At 36.8% G+C, this 16291-nt stretch overlaps 1 protein-coding gene across 2 annotated transcripts in view; it reads right to left on the bottom strand.

Moving 5' to 3' along the window:
• The window catches only part of prkg1l (protein kinase cGMP-dependent 1, like), a 42085-nt gene that overhangs the window by 5467 nt on the left and 20327 nt on the right, over positions 1–16291 (bottom strand). For both annotated transcript variants that reach the window (XM_048211032.1, XM_048211033.1), the window contains exons 7-16: positions 14794–14857; positions 14459–14536; positions 14098–14192; positions 13712–13777; positions 13514–13582; positions 13328–13424; positions 13014–13153; positions 8991–9080; positions 8267–8408; positions 7963–8126 (exon numbers count right to left, since the gene is read on the bottom strand). In XM_048211032.1, the coding sequence (XP_048066989.1) occupies positions 7963–8126; positions 8267–8408; positions 8991–9080; positions 13014–13153; positions 13328–13424; positions 13514–13582; positions 13712–13777; positions 14098–14192; positions 14459–14536; positions 14794–14857 (1005 nt within the window). The remainder of the gene's footprint in view (positions 1–7962; positions 8127–8266; positions 8409–8990; positions 9081–13013; positions 13154–13327; positions 13425–13513; positions 13583–13711; positions 13778–14097; positions 14193–14458; positions 14537–14793; positions 14858–16291) is intronic.

Genomic DNA, 16291 nt, shown 5'->3' with positions numbered 1-16291 from the left:
AAGTGTGCTATATCTGGATAGGTACTTCATGTTCCTCTCATGTCGTTTACTGTATTTTGCACAGATACCAAGCAAGAGTAACCAGAATTGCTTTAGATGATTATGTTATGAGTTGATGTTACATCAGTCTCATGCTAGCATGTGCAATGTTTAAAGAGATAATACACCCAATAATGAAAATTGTCATCATTTGCTCTCCCTTATGTCATTCAAAACCCATAAGACTTCTTCATCTTCTGAACATGAATTACTTTTTTTTAATATTTTCTAATAGTTTTTGGCAATGCATTGAAAGTCCACTTAACGCAAATTTTCATGCTTCAAAAAAATACAAAAAGACATTGTAAAAGTAATTGTTATGATATGAATTGAGTGATTTAATCCAAGTCTCCAGAAGAGACACAATTTCTTTATATAATGAATAGTTTAATTTAGGATTTTATTAATATGCAAGAACAAACCTGATTGCTTTTCCATAATTTATGTATTCTATGTATGTGCGCTGATTAATGTTTATATCTGAATACAGGCCTGAATGAAGTCTGACAGAATGATGACAGAATTTTTTTTTTTTTTGGTCAAAACATTTATTTGCGGTGCTGCCCACTTTCATGCTTATCTTCCATTCTAAATTTATTTACCGTTAACACTTTTCCCATTGTTTATGCATGCTAAAGAATGAGCCAAACGCACTGTCTGTGGTCTTTGACAGCATGCTGATGCTACACAAACTTTGAAAATTATTATGTGTAAAAGATTTATTTTAAACTACTGTAACACAGACGAAAGCTACAAATAGACCCCAGCATGTCGTTTTAGTATCACTTGGACAAAAATGAAGGGGTAACCCAAAAATGTCACCTTTTTGCTCTGAGCACTTTTTGGATTCTAGGATTTTCGTCGTTGGAAACAGTGTTTTGAAACTTTTGGAAATAAACCAGAATATTATTCGATGCTTATTTCAATCATGACAACTCTAGAAGTAGTTTTTACATGTAAATAAATATGGCAACATTAATAATGTTAATGTAGTTGGTCTTGGAGGACTAGATCTGCTATGCTGTTGTTGAGGCAGAGAAAGTATGTACGGAGCCCCAGACATGACATGCAGGAAAAAAATAGTAGGCTAAATCGTGCGCACAATTTATTACAGTTTTTCTCCATTGGTTTGGCTCATTTCTTGAAACAGAAATTACATTCTCAAAACTCTAAGATCATTTGGCAAAACAGTCTTACAGTTCAGCACAAAACTATAGCTCACTTGCAAAAGCTCATACCTCTCCCAAAACAGTTCACTCATTTCCTTCTCATTTAAACAGTCAGTGCCCCCAAAATGCTTCGTCCCTTTGGCATTATGTAAGCACTGCAAGTCAAACTGTTTAGATGTTTTGTCACTATGGCAGAGGACCACTGAAATATCCCTCATGTCCACCTTTCAGTCTTAGCCCAGTCCTTCATTGACAATGGTTACTGTACTGTTTTTCATATAGCTAACAGAATACAATTGTGCATAAAACTGAAAAAAAGAAATAGGATTTTAGGGTAAGAGTAGCCTCCAAGGTTTGACATCACACATTGCACTCATACTGCCAAGGAAATTGTAACCATTATCATTCACACACATAATGTAACTTCCATACATCAGAGTAAAAAGAAAATGTATACAGCATAATATACTGTAATATATACACACTAACAAAAACATATGCAGCCTACAGTGCTGTAAATAAAGCTCCTTCGTTAGTCAAGTTCTAGTTTCACCCGACTGTCAATTGCTGTAATAAATTTATCAAATGTTCCAAGGATTCATATATGGTATTCATGGTATTATGTTCTCGCACTATTGTGCATGTGATGACTTATACAATTAAATGACGCTGACACGTTTTGGAGCGAACGACCATTAGACTGAGAATTAGTTTAGATCAACAAGATCTATTCACTTGGAAATTGTATTCAATGTAGGCTACCTGTAATTACAGTTTTTCTCCATTGGTTTGGCTCATTTCTTGAAACAGAAATTACATTCTCAAAACAACATGGACAAACCTCCAAACCCCTTGGCAATTGTTCACAACAGAATTGAATTTCTCATTCATTTCATCAAATTGCAAATGTCTAAGTACATGTCTCAGTGTCTCAGTACATCTTTGCATATGATTAAGTACAGGTAGCCTACATTGAACATGCCATATCTGAGAATGGTGTGGCCACTCGCATCCCCAGACTTGGCCCATACAATACACAGAAGCTTCTCATCTTCTTGGACCGCCTTCATTTTGATTTGAACCCTGAAAATGAGAGAGGTCTCGTAGGGCCTCACCTACCACAATATGTCATTGTATGGGACAATGTGAATTTCCACCGTGGCCCGCTCACCTGGTTCACTACTAATCATCCAAGGATGGTTATGGTGTTCCTACCACCTTACTCTCAATCCTATTGAGGAGTTTTTCTCTGCTTGGATGTGGAGAGTGTATGAGGGTATAATCGGGCTCAAGGTCAGAGGTCCCTGCTTCAAGCAAGGATATTACAGGAGATCATTGTAGGGGATGGTTGCGACATGCACACCGTTTCTTCCCTCGTTGCATTGCAAAGGAGAATATATGCTGTGATGTGGATGAGAATCTGTGGCCAGACAGACAGCAGCGTTGGATGGCCAGGAGGGTGAGGACGATGTCCAGGAGAGGGAGGGTGAGGACAGCAACCAGTGAAGAACTGTTAGTTGTGAAACTCCAGCTTTGTTTACAGCACTGTAGGCTGCATATAATTTTCATTGATTTTTGTTTGTGTGTTTATATTACAGTATATTATGCTGTATACATTTTCTTTTTACTTTGATGTATGGAAGTTACTTTATGTGTGTGAATGATAATGGTTACAATTTCCTTGGCAGTATGAGTGCAATGTGTGATGTCAAACCTTGGAGGCTACTCTTACCCTAAAATCCTATTTCTTTTTTTCAGTTTTATACACAGTGCATGTCACAACCATCCCCTACAATGATCTCCTGTAATATCCTCACACACAGCGTCCATTGCATGGAGCAGGGACCTCTGATCTTGAGCCCGATGCTCATACACTCTCCACCTGCAAGCAAAGAAAAAACTCCTCAATAGGATTGAGAAAAGGAGAGTAAGGTGGTAGGAACACCATGACCATCCTTGGATGAATAGTGAACCAGGCTCTGATGAGCAGGCCACGGTGGAAATTCACATTGTCCCATACAATGACCCATTACAGTTTTAATGTATTATGCTGGCTAGACAAAAACAGTACAGTGACCATTGTCAATGAAGGACTGGGCTAAGACTGAAAGGTGGGCATGAGGGATATTTCAATGGTCCTCTGCCATAGTGACAAAACATCTAAACATTTTGACTTGCAGTGCTTACACAATGCCAAAGGGACGAAGCATTTTGGGGGCACTGACTGTTTAAATGAGAAGGAAATTTAGTTTTGACACATGAGTGAACTGTTTTGGGAGAGGTATGAGCTTTTGCAGGTGAACCATGGTGTTGTGCTGAACCATCCACATTATTTTGACAAAAGCACCAAGTGTGTTGAGAATGTCCGGTCTGTTTCAAGAAATGAGCCAAAGCAATTGAGAAGGATCTTTGCCATTTCTGTGGCACTGACTATTTATTTGGTAAAGGAATTTAGTTTTTAAACATGAGTTGAAGCAACAGTTTTGGGAGAGATATTAGCTTTTGCAAGTGAGCTATAGTGTTGTGCTGAACTGTAAGACTGTTTTGCCAAATTATCTTAGAGTTTTGAGAATGTAATTTTTGTTTCAAAAAATGAGCCAAACCAATGGAGAAAAACTGTAATTAATCATTCGCAAAGATGTACTGAGACAGTGAGACATGTACTTAGACATTTGCAATTTGATGAAATGAATGAGTAATTCAATTCTGTTGTGAACAATTGCCAAGGGGTTTGGAGGTTTTTCCATGTTGTTTTGAGAATGTAATTTCTGTTTTAAGAAATGAGCCAAACCAATGGAGAAAAACTGTAATTGCTCCCTCGATTTACTAAAACGTGCGCACGATTTACTATTTCGTTCACTCGATTTATAAATCATGCGCATGTGCAGGGCTCCGTAACTATGGACTTGCTATTGCCAATAGATATTCAATTTTAACAATTTCAGGTCATCACAGACAATTTTTCATAATAAATTAAAAATAACTGATAAAGGTGTAGGCTGAAGGCTTAGCTTTTTATGCCTACCCTTTGTACGTTTATCTAATTAATGTCACTTTTCTCACTGGATTTGATTCATGCAAGATAAGTTACAGAAGACATTTCCTAAAATGTGCATACCTAACTACAAAGGTACACATTTCAGACATTAATTCAATAAAGCATGCGATTTAAAAAATAATATATTTGTTGGTTCATAATAGTCAACCCATTTTACAATCCTTATTGCTCTCTTCTGTAACGTATATATTGGATTTATGTAGGTTTTATATGACCCCATACCTCCACACAGTAAGTAATGTATGGAACTATGAGCAAACAATTCAATATATGCAATGAGTTTTCATTCAAAATATGTTTTGTGCAATTAAATATTGCAATGGATTTAGAAAATTTTAATATAAATACATTATTTATATGTGGTTTGTATTCAGAAGCGGTTCAAATTTTTTCCCAGAACAATATAAATTGGTCATCAGCAAAATTTGTAATACTTTAGACACTTTACAAATATAATTTATATACAGTACAAACAATCTGGAGGCTGGTGGATCCAAAAAGGTCAATATTCATATTCATGCATTTTATTCATATTTCATGTTAATCATTTATGGCTTGTGATTTATCAATATTACTTTTGATTTCAAATATTCATGTACTCCTACTCCATATATTAATCCTCATCATATTTTCAAGTATTTACTCTTTTATGTACTCCTTTCTTCTTGTATCTTTAAGAGTATATATGCTTGCTATATTCAATTGTTCTTCAAGTGTCTCAATGTGACAGGTCATGTTGACACATTTGTGGTTAGATATTGGACGCCTGCCAAGTACTGCAGAAGCGATAATGTTTTCAGAATTAGTTGCTCATTTGAACTTGATGTACCTTTGTATGAAAATATGTCTGTTTCCTTTTCTTCAGACATGAGATAATGCAAGATCTGCAATATTCTCTTAAGGGTGTCAAAACAACACCTTTTGTATCTATTTTCATCCAACTTTGACATTTGACCAGTCACTCTGACCTAGCTGTTACACCAACTATGACATAATGGATACATCTGTTTGACCTTTTCTTATTAGACCAAAACATAAGTTTGAGCGGGATGTAAGTTTTTCTATGCTTATGGTATAAAACTGACTGGGTCTTTGATAGTTTAGCTTTTTCTTTGCTCTTTTTGCTTCTTACATCTCTTCTGCGTCTTACTTCTGGCTGCTTCTGCTTCTTCTCTTCTACCTCTCATTTCATTCTGCAAATGTCTTAATTTTGTTCCCTCTTTCTCTATATTCTGATCTTCATCTTAATCTGTTAGATACAATACTCGATTTTATTATTAACTATTAATTACTTAATTAATTTGTTTGTCTATATAATTTTTAATTAATAAATGTGTTATTCCTTATTCAAATTTGATCTCTGACATAATCATTGCTGGACTGCCTGGATCTCATTGCCTCAAGTTTTTGCATCAGGGCCTAGCACCGAACCTTGTGGAACATCACAAGTGACTTTGATTAGATCTGATTTAACATTATTTATTTGTAAAAAATGATATCTATCATCAAGGTAACTTCATAATAAAGAGAAGGCTTTTCCTCTTATAATATCTCTCTAATTTCATCATTAATAAGCCATGATCTATAGTGTCAAAAGCTTTTTTTTCAATCTAGCAACACCCCCTAAAGTATATCCATTGCAATGGAAATCTCTTCTATCAGTTCCATCACTGCCATTAAGGTTGACCTACAAACCCGATTCCAAATTGTGAATAATAAAGGAATGCAATAATTTACAAATCTCATAAACTTATATTTTATTCACAATAGAATATAGATAACATATCAAATGTTGAAAGTGAGACATTTTGAAATGTCATGCCAAATATTGGTTCATTTTGGAATTCATGAGAGCTACACATTTCAAAAAAGTTGGGACAGGTAGCAATAAGAGGCCGGAAAAGTTAAATGTACATATAAGGAACAGCTGGAGGACCAATTCGCAACTTATTAGGTCAATTGGCAACATGATTGGGTATAAAAAGAGCCTCTCAGAGTGGCAGTGTCTCTCAGAAGTCAAGATGGGCAGAGGATCACCAATTCCCCCAATGCTGCGGCGAAAAATAGTGGAGCAATATCAGAAAGGAGTTTCTCAGAGAAAAATTGCAAAGAGTTTGAAGTTATCATCATCTACAGTGCATAATATCATCCAAAGATTTAGAGAATCTGGAACAATCTCTGTGCGTAAGGGTCAAGGCCGGAAAACCATACTGGATGCCCGTGATCTTCGGGCCCTTAGACGGCACTGCATCACATACAGGAATGCTACTGTAATGGAAATCACAACATGGGCTCAGGAATACTTCCAGAAATCATTGTCGGTGAACACAATCCACCGTGCCATTCGCCGTTGCCGGCTAAAACTCTATAGGTCAAAAAAGAAGCCATATCTAAACATGATCCAGAAGCGCAGGCATTTTCTCTGGGCCAAGGCTCATTTAAAATGGACTGTGGCAAAGTGGAAAACTGTTCTGTGGTCAGACGAATCAAAATTTGAAGTTCTTTTTGGAAAACTGGGACGCCATGTCATCCTGACTAAAGAGGACAAGGACAACCCAAGTTGTTATCAGCGCTCCGTTCAGAAGCCTGCATCTCTGATGGTATGGGGTTGCATGAGTGCGTGTGGCATGGGCAGCTTACACATCTGGAAAGGCACCATCAATGCTGAAAGGTATATCCAAGTTCTAGAACAACATATGCTCCCATCCAGACGTCGTCTCTTTCAGGGAAGACCTTGCATTTTCCAACATGACAATGCCAGACCACATACTGCATCAATTACAACATCATGGCTGCGTAGAAGAAGGATCCGGGTACTGAAATGGCCAGCCTGCAGTCCAGATCTTTCACCCATAGAAAACATTTGGCGCATCATAAAGAAGAAGATGCGACAAAGAAGACCTAAGACAGTTGAGCAACTAGAAGCCTGTATTAGACAAGAATGGGACAACATTCCTATTCCTAAACTTGAGCAACTTGTCTCCTCAGTCCCCAGACATTTGCAGACTGTTATAAAAAGAAGAGGGGATGCCACACAGTGTAAACATGGCCTTGTCCCAACTTTTTTGAGATGTGTTGATGCCATGAAATTTAAAATCAACATATTTTTCCCTTAAAATGATACATTTTCTCAGTTTAAACATTTAATATTTCATCTATGTTGTATTCTGAATAAAATATTGAAATTTGAAACTTCCACATCATTGCATTCTGTTTTTATTCACAATTTGTTTTTATTCACAATTTGATTTTTGGAATCGGGTTTATATTTGCTCTAAACTAAAGCCATACTGATGTTCACTCAATAAATTGTGTTAAAAATGATCAAGCCTGAGCAAAAATAATTTCTCTAAAATTTTTGAAAACTGGGAAAGCACAGAAATTGGGCTGTAATTGGGAAAAAAATATGTCTATCTCCATTTTAAAAAGTAGGAATAACTTTCGCTGTTTTCAGATTACTTGGAAATTTGCCTGTTACTCTGGAACTCTGATGGCGCACTGCAGGACTAGCCTACAGTGAACACAGAAGCAGACTATTTAAATGTTAAGCAAGCAATCTCATTGGCTTATATTTCATAGGCTTTTTTTTTTTCATTTCAAGCAATCTCATTGGCTTTTATATAAGCCTACAATAATCAAATGCACTGTAACACAATGAATGAGTCAATGTAGTAATTAAAAAAAAAAAAAACTCACCTGCTATTGAGCAGTTCATACAGCAACATCCCTACAGCCCAGAGATCTGCAGACAGGCTGTGACCTTGATGCAGAATGACCTCTGGAGGCTGATAACCCACAGACCCACAAAATGACCAAGCCCTGTGCAAAGAGCCCAGCTTCTTAGCACAACCAAACCCTGTCTGATGCAGTAAACAGAGAGAAGCACAAGTGTTAACGCCCTATAGTTAAAATTGCCAAAAATGAATCATCATAATCAAGTGGTTGCAGGTTGCCATCTGAATTAACTTTAAACATAGTTGAATTAGTATGTATTCAGCACCAGTTTAGCATATCCACGTTGGTCCAGTAGCACATTTTCAGGTTTCAGGTCTCTGTGAACAATGCCTTTGCCATGTAGTTCACTAAGAGCTTCCAGCACGCACGCTGCGTAGAAGCGAGCAGCATCTTCTTCCAGTGACCCCCTGAAACATAATATCACATATTAGTCAGTCACTGTCAGTTAATCAATTCATGAGATGCATTCACTATAGCACTGGGAAGTTCATTTTAGTGAATCAATATGTTATACAATGAACAGATTCAAGAAATTGGTTTAAAGAGTCTTTACATGTTTTATTATTATATAATTTTACCCACAAAATACTGCTGAAAACTATGTTTTCAATTAAGTTATACGCTCTTAAAAATAAAGGTTCAAAAAGAGTATTTTTATAGCAATGCCATAGAAGAATAATTAAAGAACCTTTTTATCATTATAAAGAACCTTTTGTGGAATGGAAAGCTTCCATGGATATTAAAGGTTCTTCATGGAACCATAGATGCAAATAAAAACCTTTATTGTTAAGAGTATAGATTCCATCAAATGTCAAATTTATTCCAGATAAAGTCCTTCTTTACAATTAAAACACTTTGTGACCAAATTATTAAAAAGAATCAGTTCAAAAGAATTGAATTGGACATCACTGTATCTATGTTAGGGTTGGCTCCAGCATCAACATTTGAGAAGCAGTTTGGAGAATGAATGGATGGATCGCTGTATGTACCTCTCTCTCAGTAAAATCCACAAATCTGCACCTTCACAAGCCTCCATCAGCATATACAGGAACCGAGCATCTTTAAAAGTACAATGCAACCTGAGAAAAAAAGAACAAAACTTTTGAATCTTACATAAACAACCAACAAAATTAAATTTAAATTAAAATTTCACTTGCAATTAACTGACATGCTGATATGCAGGGGAAATATTCAAAAGTTTCTCAGTAAGATCTTTTTTTTTTTTTTAAAGAAATCAATTATTTTATTCATCAAGGATACATTAAATTGATCAGAAGTGATAGTAAAGAAAAAAAAATCTATGAAACCAAACAGTATTTATATTATTTTTTTACCTCTAATACACCGCTATGTCCAACTGCCTTGAGCATCTGGTGTGTGAGGTCTGAAAAAGCGCTCTGATGCCAGAAGTGATCTCTCGCCTGTATACGTCAATGAGTGCATCTGGCGTCAGAGTGCATTCAGACCTCACACACCGGATGCTCAAGGCTCAAGTTGGACATAGTGGTGTATTAGAGGTAAAAAATTATATAAATACTGTTCGGTTTCTCACACAAACCGATCGTTTTGTGTCTTAGGACATGTCGTCATGAGCCGCAGGGTTTAATTTGGATTTGTCTGTGCATGTTTTTTTTACACTTATAGACGAAGTTCCCATTGACACGCATACGACTGACAGATCGCAACGGTTGGAGTTAAAAATCATCATTTGTGTTCTACTGAAGAAACAAAGTCACCTACATCTTTGCCCTGGGGATAAGCAGATAAACATCAAATTTTCATTTTTGGGTGAACTATCCCTTTAAAATAGCTTAAATGTAACTCTACACCCTTGCCTCATTTAGTATATGCAGATCTATGAATATGCTAATTAGCCTTGCCTCCACTCACTCTCATGAGCTCAGAGATCCACTCGGTCAACTTACTGACGTAAACTCTGCACAACGGTATCGCTCTTTACAACATCAGATACATGACGGTAATTAATATGATTAGCCTTTTGCTTAACCCTCTACAGCACAGCGTTGCCCTCAGGCAACGGACAGTTTTCTTAAGCCCTATGTTTTGTAAATTTTTCTTTAAATGATTACAACTAATTAGAAATGTCGAGAAAGTACCAAAAAACAGTCCAGTAAGGTGTGAGAGTCACTATCAAGCACCATTTAAAGGTGGGACCTCCTGTTCTGACACATGGTCACAGGAGCACATGGTGTGAGAAGAAGGCAAGATTATTTGCTTTAGTAATCTTATTTAAAACGACATGAACTGTACATAAAAAATATGTGTGTGTGTATGAAGGTGTAGAGAAGCCTTTTGTCAGGTTTTTTTATTTTGCATGTTCAGAAATTCAGTTTTTCTTTTGTTGCCTCAGGGTACTTTTCAAGGATGTTTTGGACAATACCTCACATTGGCCACAATGTATTATAAGAAGGGAAGATGCAAGGTTCCTGGGTGTGCAGGAACACCCAAAGTGATGTGCAAAAATTGTAACATACACCACTATGTCAGAGCAGAGAAGAATTGCTTTTTGAAGTTTCGTACGGAGTGAAATCTTATCACATGAAGTACATTATATGGCATAGCACACTACATGATACAGACCTATGCATGTATCAAATTCAATATATCAATGTCTTTCAAGTGTTTTTCCCTTTTTACTTAATGATTTCTTTTGATTAAATTTTGATTATGATGATAATTTTTTCTATGACTCTGTACCATTGTAGAAAAAATATTTTGAGGTTGGGGGAGGGTGGGGGGCAAACTTTTTTTTTTTTTTTTTATAAAATGTTCCCAAATGAACCAAAAAATTATGTGGAATATTTTTTTTTTTTTTCATGTGCTATCAGCATGTGTGCAGTAGAGGGTTAACTATGTTATCAAACAGCTAATAATGTGCTGCTAATGTTACACAAACCATGTTCCCGTTCTTCATCTCAGAGTCAGTCCGATGCCTTGTAACAATTAGTATCCTTAGAAACGCTATGAACAACTCAGAACGTCAGTGGAGAAAGGCATATCCATGGGTTTCATGTGACGTCACTGTATTCTATCGCCGCCATATTTATGTCCGGTCTCAGCTGCGCGCTCTGTTTAAGTCTATGGTGACAGCAGCTACAACTAGCAGAGGAAGGCCAACGAAACACTCTCAGAAGGTTCACAACAAATTTACAATATGTCTGGGATATGTGGTGCTGTTAGCCGTTTCAACAGTCGTCAGAACTACACATTTATTTGATCCCAAAGGAATTAGATCGGCAGAATTATTGGCTTCATTCAGAAAGGACCGTACCACTGGCAGCCAAACAGCAACGCACAACATTAATAACTGCTGGGACTGTCATTTACATAACATTATAATTGTATACAATATTGTATTAAAATATTGTGAATTCTAGTTGCTGTGTTTCGGCGTGTTATTACAGGATGAACAAATTCATGACACGAGCTGCCTACATTACTTAGTTCAAGTACATGCGTGCATGATTTTGTGCAAATATAAGTTGTAATTTTATGTCTATCTTGTATAAATATATATGAATTACCCTATATAGGATGTGTTCCGTTGAGTTAATTAACTTAAAGCGCTTCATTTTACGGATGTTCATTCAGCGCGCCCAGCTCAAATAATACTATCAAAATGAGATGATTTGAGAAAAACATCTGTTATTGTTCGTGATCCTTATTAATCAAACCACGTGTTGCTGAATATAATACAAGAACAATATAAGAGCTAGTTATTAAAAATAATGTATCATTTTTTTTAAAATATGAAAGTTTTAATATTACTGTAAACATTTTAATGACTTAATCATTGCTGTTTGAGCTGCGCACGCTGAAGCTGAAGAGAATAAAAACCCGTAAACAAAGTTAATTAACTCAACGGAACACATCCTATATAGGGTAATTCATATATATTTATATTTATAAATTACAACTTATATTTGCACAAAATCATGCACGCATGTACTTGAACTAAGTAATGTAGGCAGCTCGTGTCATGAATTTGTTCATCCTGTAATAACACGCCGAAACACAGCAACTAGAATTCACAACAATATTGTATACAATTATAATCTTATGTAAATGACAGTCCCAGCAGTTATTAATGTTGTGCGTTGCTGTTTGGCTGCCAATGGTATTGTCCTTTCTGAATGAAGCCAATAATTCTGCCGATTTGGGATCAAATAAATGTGTAGTTCTGACGACTGTTGAAACGGCTAACAGCACCACATATCCCAGACATATTGTAAATTTGTTGTGAACCTTCTGAGAGTGTTTCGTTGGCCTTCCTCTGGTAGTTGTAGCTGCTGTCACCATAGACTTAAACAGAGCGCGCAGCTGAGACCGGACATAAATATGGCGGCGGGCATAGCGGAAGTGACGTCTTTGAAACCCATGGATAGTTTATCATAACATCGTAATATACATCATACACCCGTTATATTGCTAAATCAACCAGATTTTTCATATCAACAGTAAAATATACTGGGAAAACATGGTTTCTTTTGAAACTCCCTTGCACGGTCAGTTAATGATATGCTAAAGCCCGCCGGCACGTTGACATGATTGGTTACAAGGTAGTTTGGTAGTTTCAAACCGTTTTTTGAGACAGTCTTTAGATCACTGCAGTTTTAAAGAGAAAAGACTCAGCAATGGTGTTGACTCATGAATTTGCACATATAAACAAATGTTGTTTATAGACTTATAAACAACATTAAACTAATTTTCACCGCAGGGGCACTTTAAATGAGTCTAATAAGGACTACAACTGCATAAAAATAAAAGTTTCAATTAGGTGATAATTATATTAGAAAACAATTCAATTAGATTAGAAAAAGGGTTTATTGCCTGATGTCACTGGAGAACAGTTTCACACATCATTCCACAACGATCCTGTAATTCCTTTAATAAACCTTTTATGAAACTTTCTCTAACGGTGAATAAAATGATTCTCTGCTGAACTCAAGGTGCTCCAAAGAAATATTGAAGACCCTAGTGTATGTTCTGACCTTACTATAAATGGACTTTGGAGATCCATCAGGATGTGTTTCTCTGCGAGCATCCTCTCTCTTTGGCCTGGGCTCTGTATTGCCTGCTTTCGTATGGTCTTTAAAGCAAACTTACAGTTGGGGTCACTCTTCAAATGGACCTTGTGACAAAAAAAAAAAAAGGTTTGGCTGATTTATAATTATTCCATGAAAGTGTTTTTTATGTAAAAATGTAAACAAAAATCTTAATCATCAAAGTTTTTTAAAACCAAAACAAGCATAAACTGCAGAGCTAGTTTATGATACACATTGTACAATAGTCATTGAATACTCACGAGCTGAATGTGGCTGTACTGTCCTTCCCCCAGATTACACAGCACCTGAAAACTGCTAAGAGACATTTCACCAAACACAGTCCCATCTTCCTCTGCCCTGTTTATTATATAGAGATCAAAATTAATTTATTAACCATCACACTGGTGATGTTTCCTCTATTTCAGTGTCATATCGACAGGACTTACCTCGATCTGGTCTTGTTGCTAGGATTTTTTCTGGCATCGTCCAAGCCTCCAGTTACTTTTTTGAAAAACCTAGATATAGATGGTGGAATATAGCCAAGGTCAACTTTACAGCGTATGTTTGAATTAGTTATGTTTTTTCGCCCACTATGCTGTTTCCATAGCACGAATGACGGTTTATGCCTCACGGCTCACTCTTACTCTTTGTCTATGACCAGACATGTCACATCGCCTGCGGCAAGAACACTCATCGACCTCATGTCCTCTCTAAAGAGCAAAGGAACAGGTATGAGATGTTAATGTTACATGATACCTTCTGACTTGAATTTTAATGTTTCAGTTACGCCACAAAACATTCAGCATGCACATGTTTGCTTTTCTCTAGGGCGAGTTAAAACAATGGTACACAACCTACAATAGATTACATAAGTGCTCTACTTTTTTGTTAATATACTATAGGTGGTAAAGGCCTACATAAACATTTGACAACAAACATATCATAATTATACTTCTTGTGTTAAATCAAAATGGGTAATAAGTTGCAATGTAAAGCATGGTGCCCCCTGCTGGTGAGGATTGAATCTTACCCTTGTAAAGCTCTGTCTCCAAAACTATCCCCTCTGGAGAGGACACACACCATCATACTCTCCTCATTAGCTGATTGTTTCTCTAATACTTTCACCTAAGAACAAAAGCATGCATATTGTCATATGCAATCACATTACATTCATCTCCATATTTATCATACAACACTAAATAAATAAATTAGACAGACAGACAGACAGACAGACAGACAGACAGATAGATAGATAGATAGATAGATAGATAGATAGATAGATAGATAGATAGATAGATAGATAGATAGATAGATAGATAGATAGATAGATAGATAGATAGATAGATAGATAGATAGATAGATAGATAGATAGATAGATAGATAGATCTCACCTGGCCTTGACTCAAAATGAAGAGTTTGTCTCCTGGACTTCCATTTCTCATTATATAATCACCATCACTGTAGTGAGACTAAGAAGAAGATGCATGTTGATATACAGAAAAAACTAAAAATGAATATAAATAAATAAATGAATACATAAATTGCATATACTGACAATATAGTTTTTATATAAATTTATATAATGTTTGACTGGTACAAACACTAAAAAGGATTTGATCAAGGTACACTAATAGACAAAGCTTTGAACTTCAAGTTCAAGGTTTAGTCATCAGATGCTAATCAGGTACAGCAGTGAAATATGATCGTGATGTTCTGTCATACACACCTCCTCCAGCGCATCAGACACTTTAATGAGAACATCCTCCGGTAACACACAGAGTAGTGGGACACTAAAAAACATAAATGAGTGTCAGACCTCAAACCTCATAGACAGAGAAGTCAGCAGATTCTGTGCATTATGTTTATTATTGGTTATTATGAGAGCTTGTTTCCACCAATGTACAAAAAAATAAAAAAAGGTAACTGCGACTTTTTAATCTCACTATTGTGACTTTTTTCCTCGCAATTGCAAGTTTATATCTCGCGATTGAAAGAAGTCTGAATTGCAAGATATAAACTCACAATTGCGAGGAAAAATCAAAATTGTGCCTCTTTTGTCTCAGAACTGCGTGATATGAACTCATAATTGCAAGAAGAAAAGGCAGAATTGTGGAGGAAACAAGCTTGCAAAGTTATATATATATATATATATATATATATATATACACTGCTCAAAAAAATTAAAGGAACATTTTTTTTAAGTCAGTTAAACTCCTGGGATATTGATCTGGTCAGTTCAGTAGCAGAGGGGGTTGTTAATCAGTTTCAGCTGCTTTGGTGTTAATGAAATTAACAACAGGTGCACTACATGGGCAACAATGAGATGACCCCCAAAACAGGAATGGTTTTACAGGTGGAGGCCACTGATATTTTTTCACTACTCATCTTTTCTGACTGTTTTTCACTAGTTTTGCATTTGGCTAGGGTCAGTGTCACTACTGGTGGCATGAGGCGATACCTGGACCCTACAGAGGTTGCACAGGCAGTCCAACTCCTCCGCGATGGCACATCAATACGTGCCATTGCCAGAAGGTTTGTGGTGTCTCCCAGCACAGTCTCAAGAGCATGGAGGAGATTCCAGGAGACCGACAGTTACTCTAGGAGAGCTGGACAGGGCTGTAGAAAGTCCTTAACCCATCAGCAGGACTGGTATCTGCTGCAAAATGACCTCCAGCAGGCCAGTGGTATGAATGTCTCTGACCAAACAATCAGAAACAGACTTCATGAGGGTGGCCTGAGGCGAGAGTATGCAGGCAGTTCCTGGAGGATGAAGGAATTGATACCATTGAATGGCCCCCACGCTCGCCTGACCTAAATCCAATAGAACACCTCTGGGACATTATGTTTCGGTCCATCCGACGCTGCCAGGTTGCACCTCAGACTGTCCAGGAGCTCAGTGATGCCCTGCTCCAGATCTGGGAGGAAATACCCCAGGACACCATCCATCGTCTCATTAGGAGACGTTGTCAGGCATGCATACAAGCACATGGGGGTCATACAAACTACTGAGTACCATTTTGAGTTGCTGCAATGAAATTTCAGCAAAATGGACTAGCCTGCTGCATCATTTTTTTTTTCACTTTGATTTTCAAGGTGTCTTTGAATACAGTCCTCTGTAAGTTGATAATTTTCATTTCCATCAAACAATGTGGCATCCTTTTGTTCCTAACACATTACCCAGTCCATATCAGTAGATATCCAGCATGATATTTATTCCCATTGAA

This window comes from Megalobrama amblycephala, linkage group LG12 (assembly GCF_018812025.1).
Source record: "Megalobrama amblycephala isolate DHTTF-2021 linkage group LG12, ASM1881202v1, whole genome shotgun sequence".
Classification (NCBI taxonomy): Eukaryota; Metazoa; Chordata; class Actinopteri; order Cypriniformes; family Xenocyprididae; genus Megalobrama; species Megalobrama amblycephala.
Note: the sequence above shows the minus strand (reverse complement) of the source record. Positions and strands in the feature narration are given on the sequence as shown.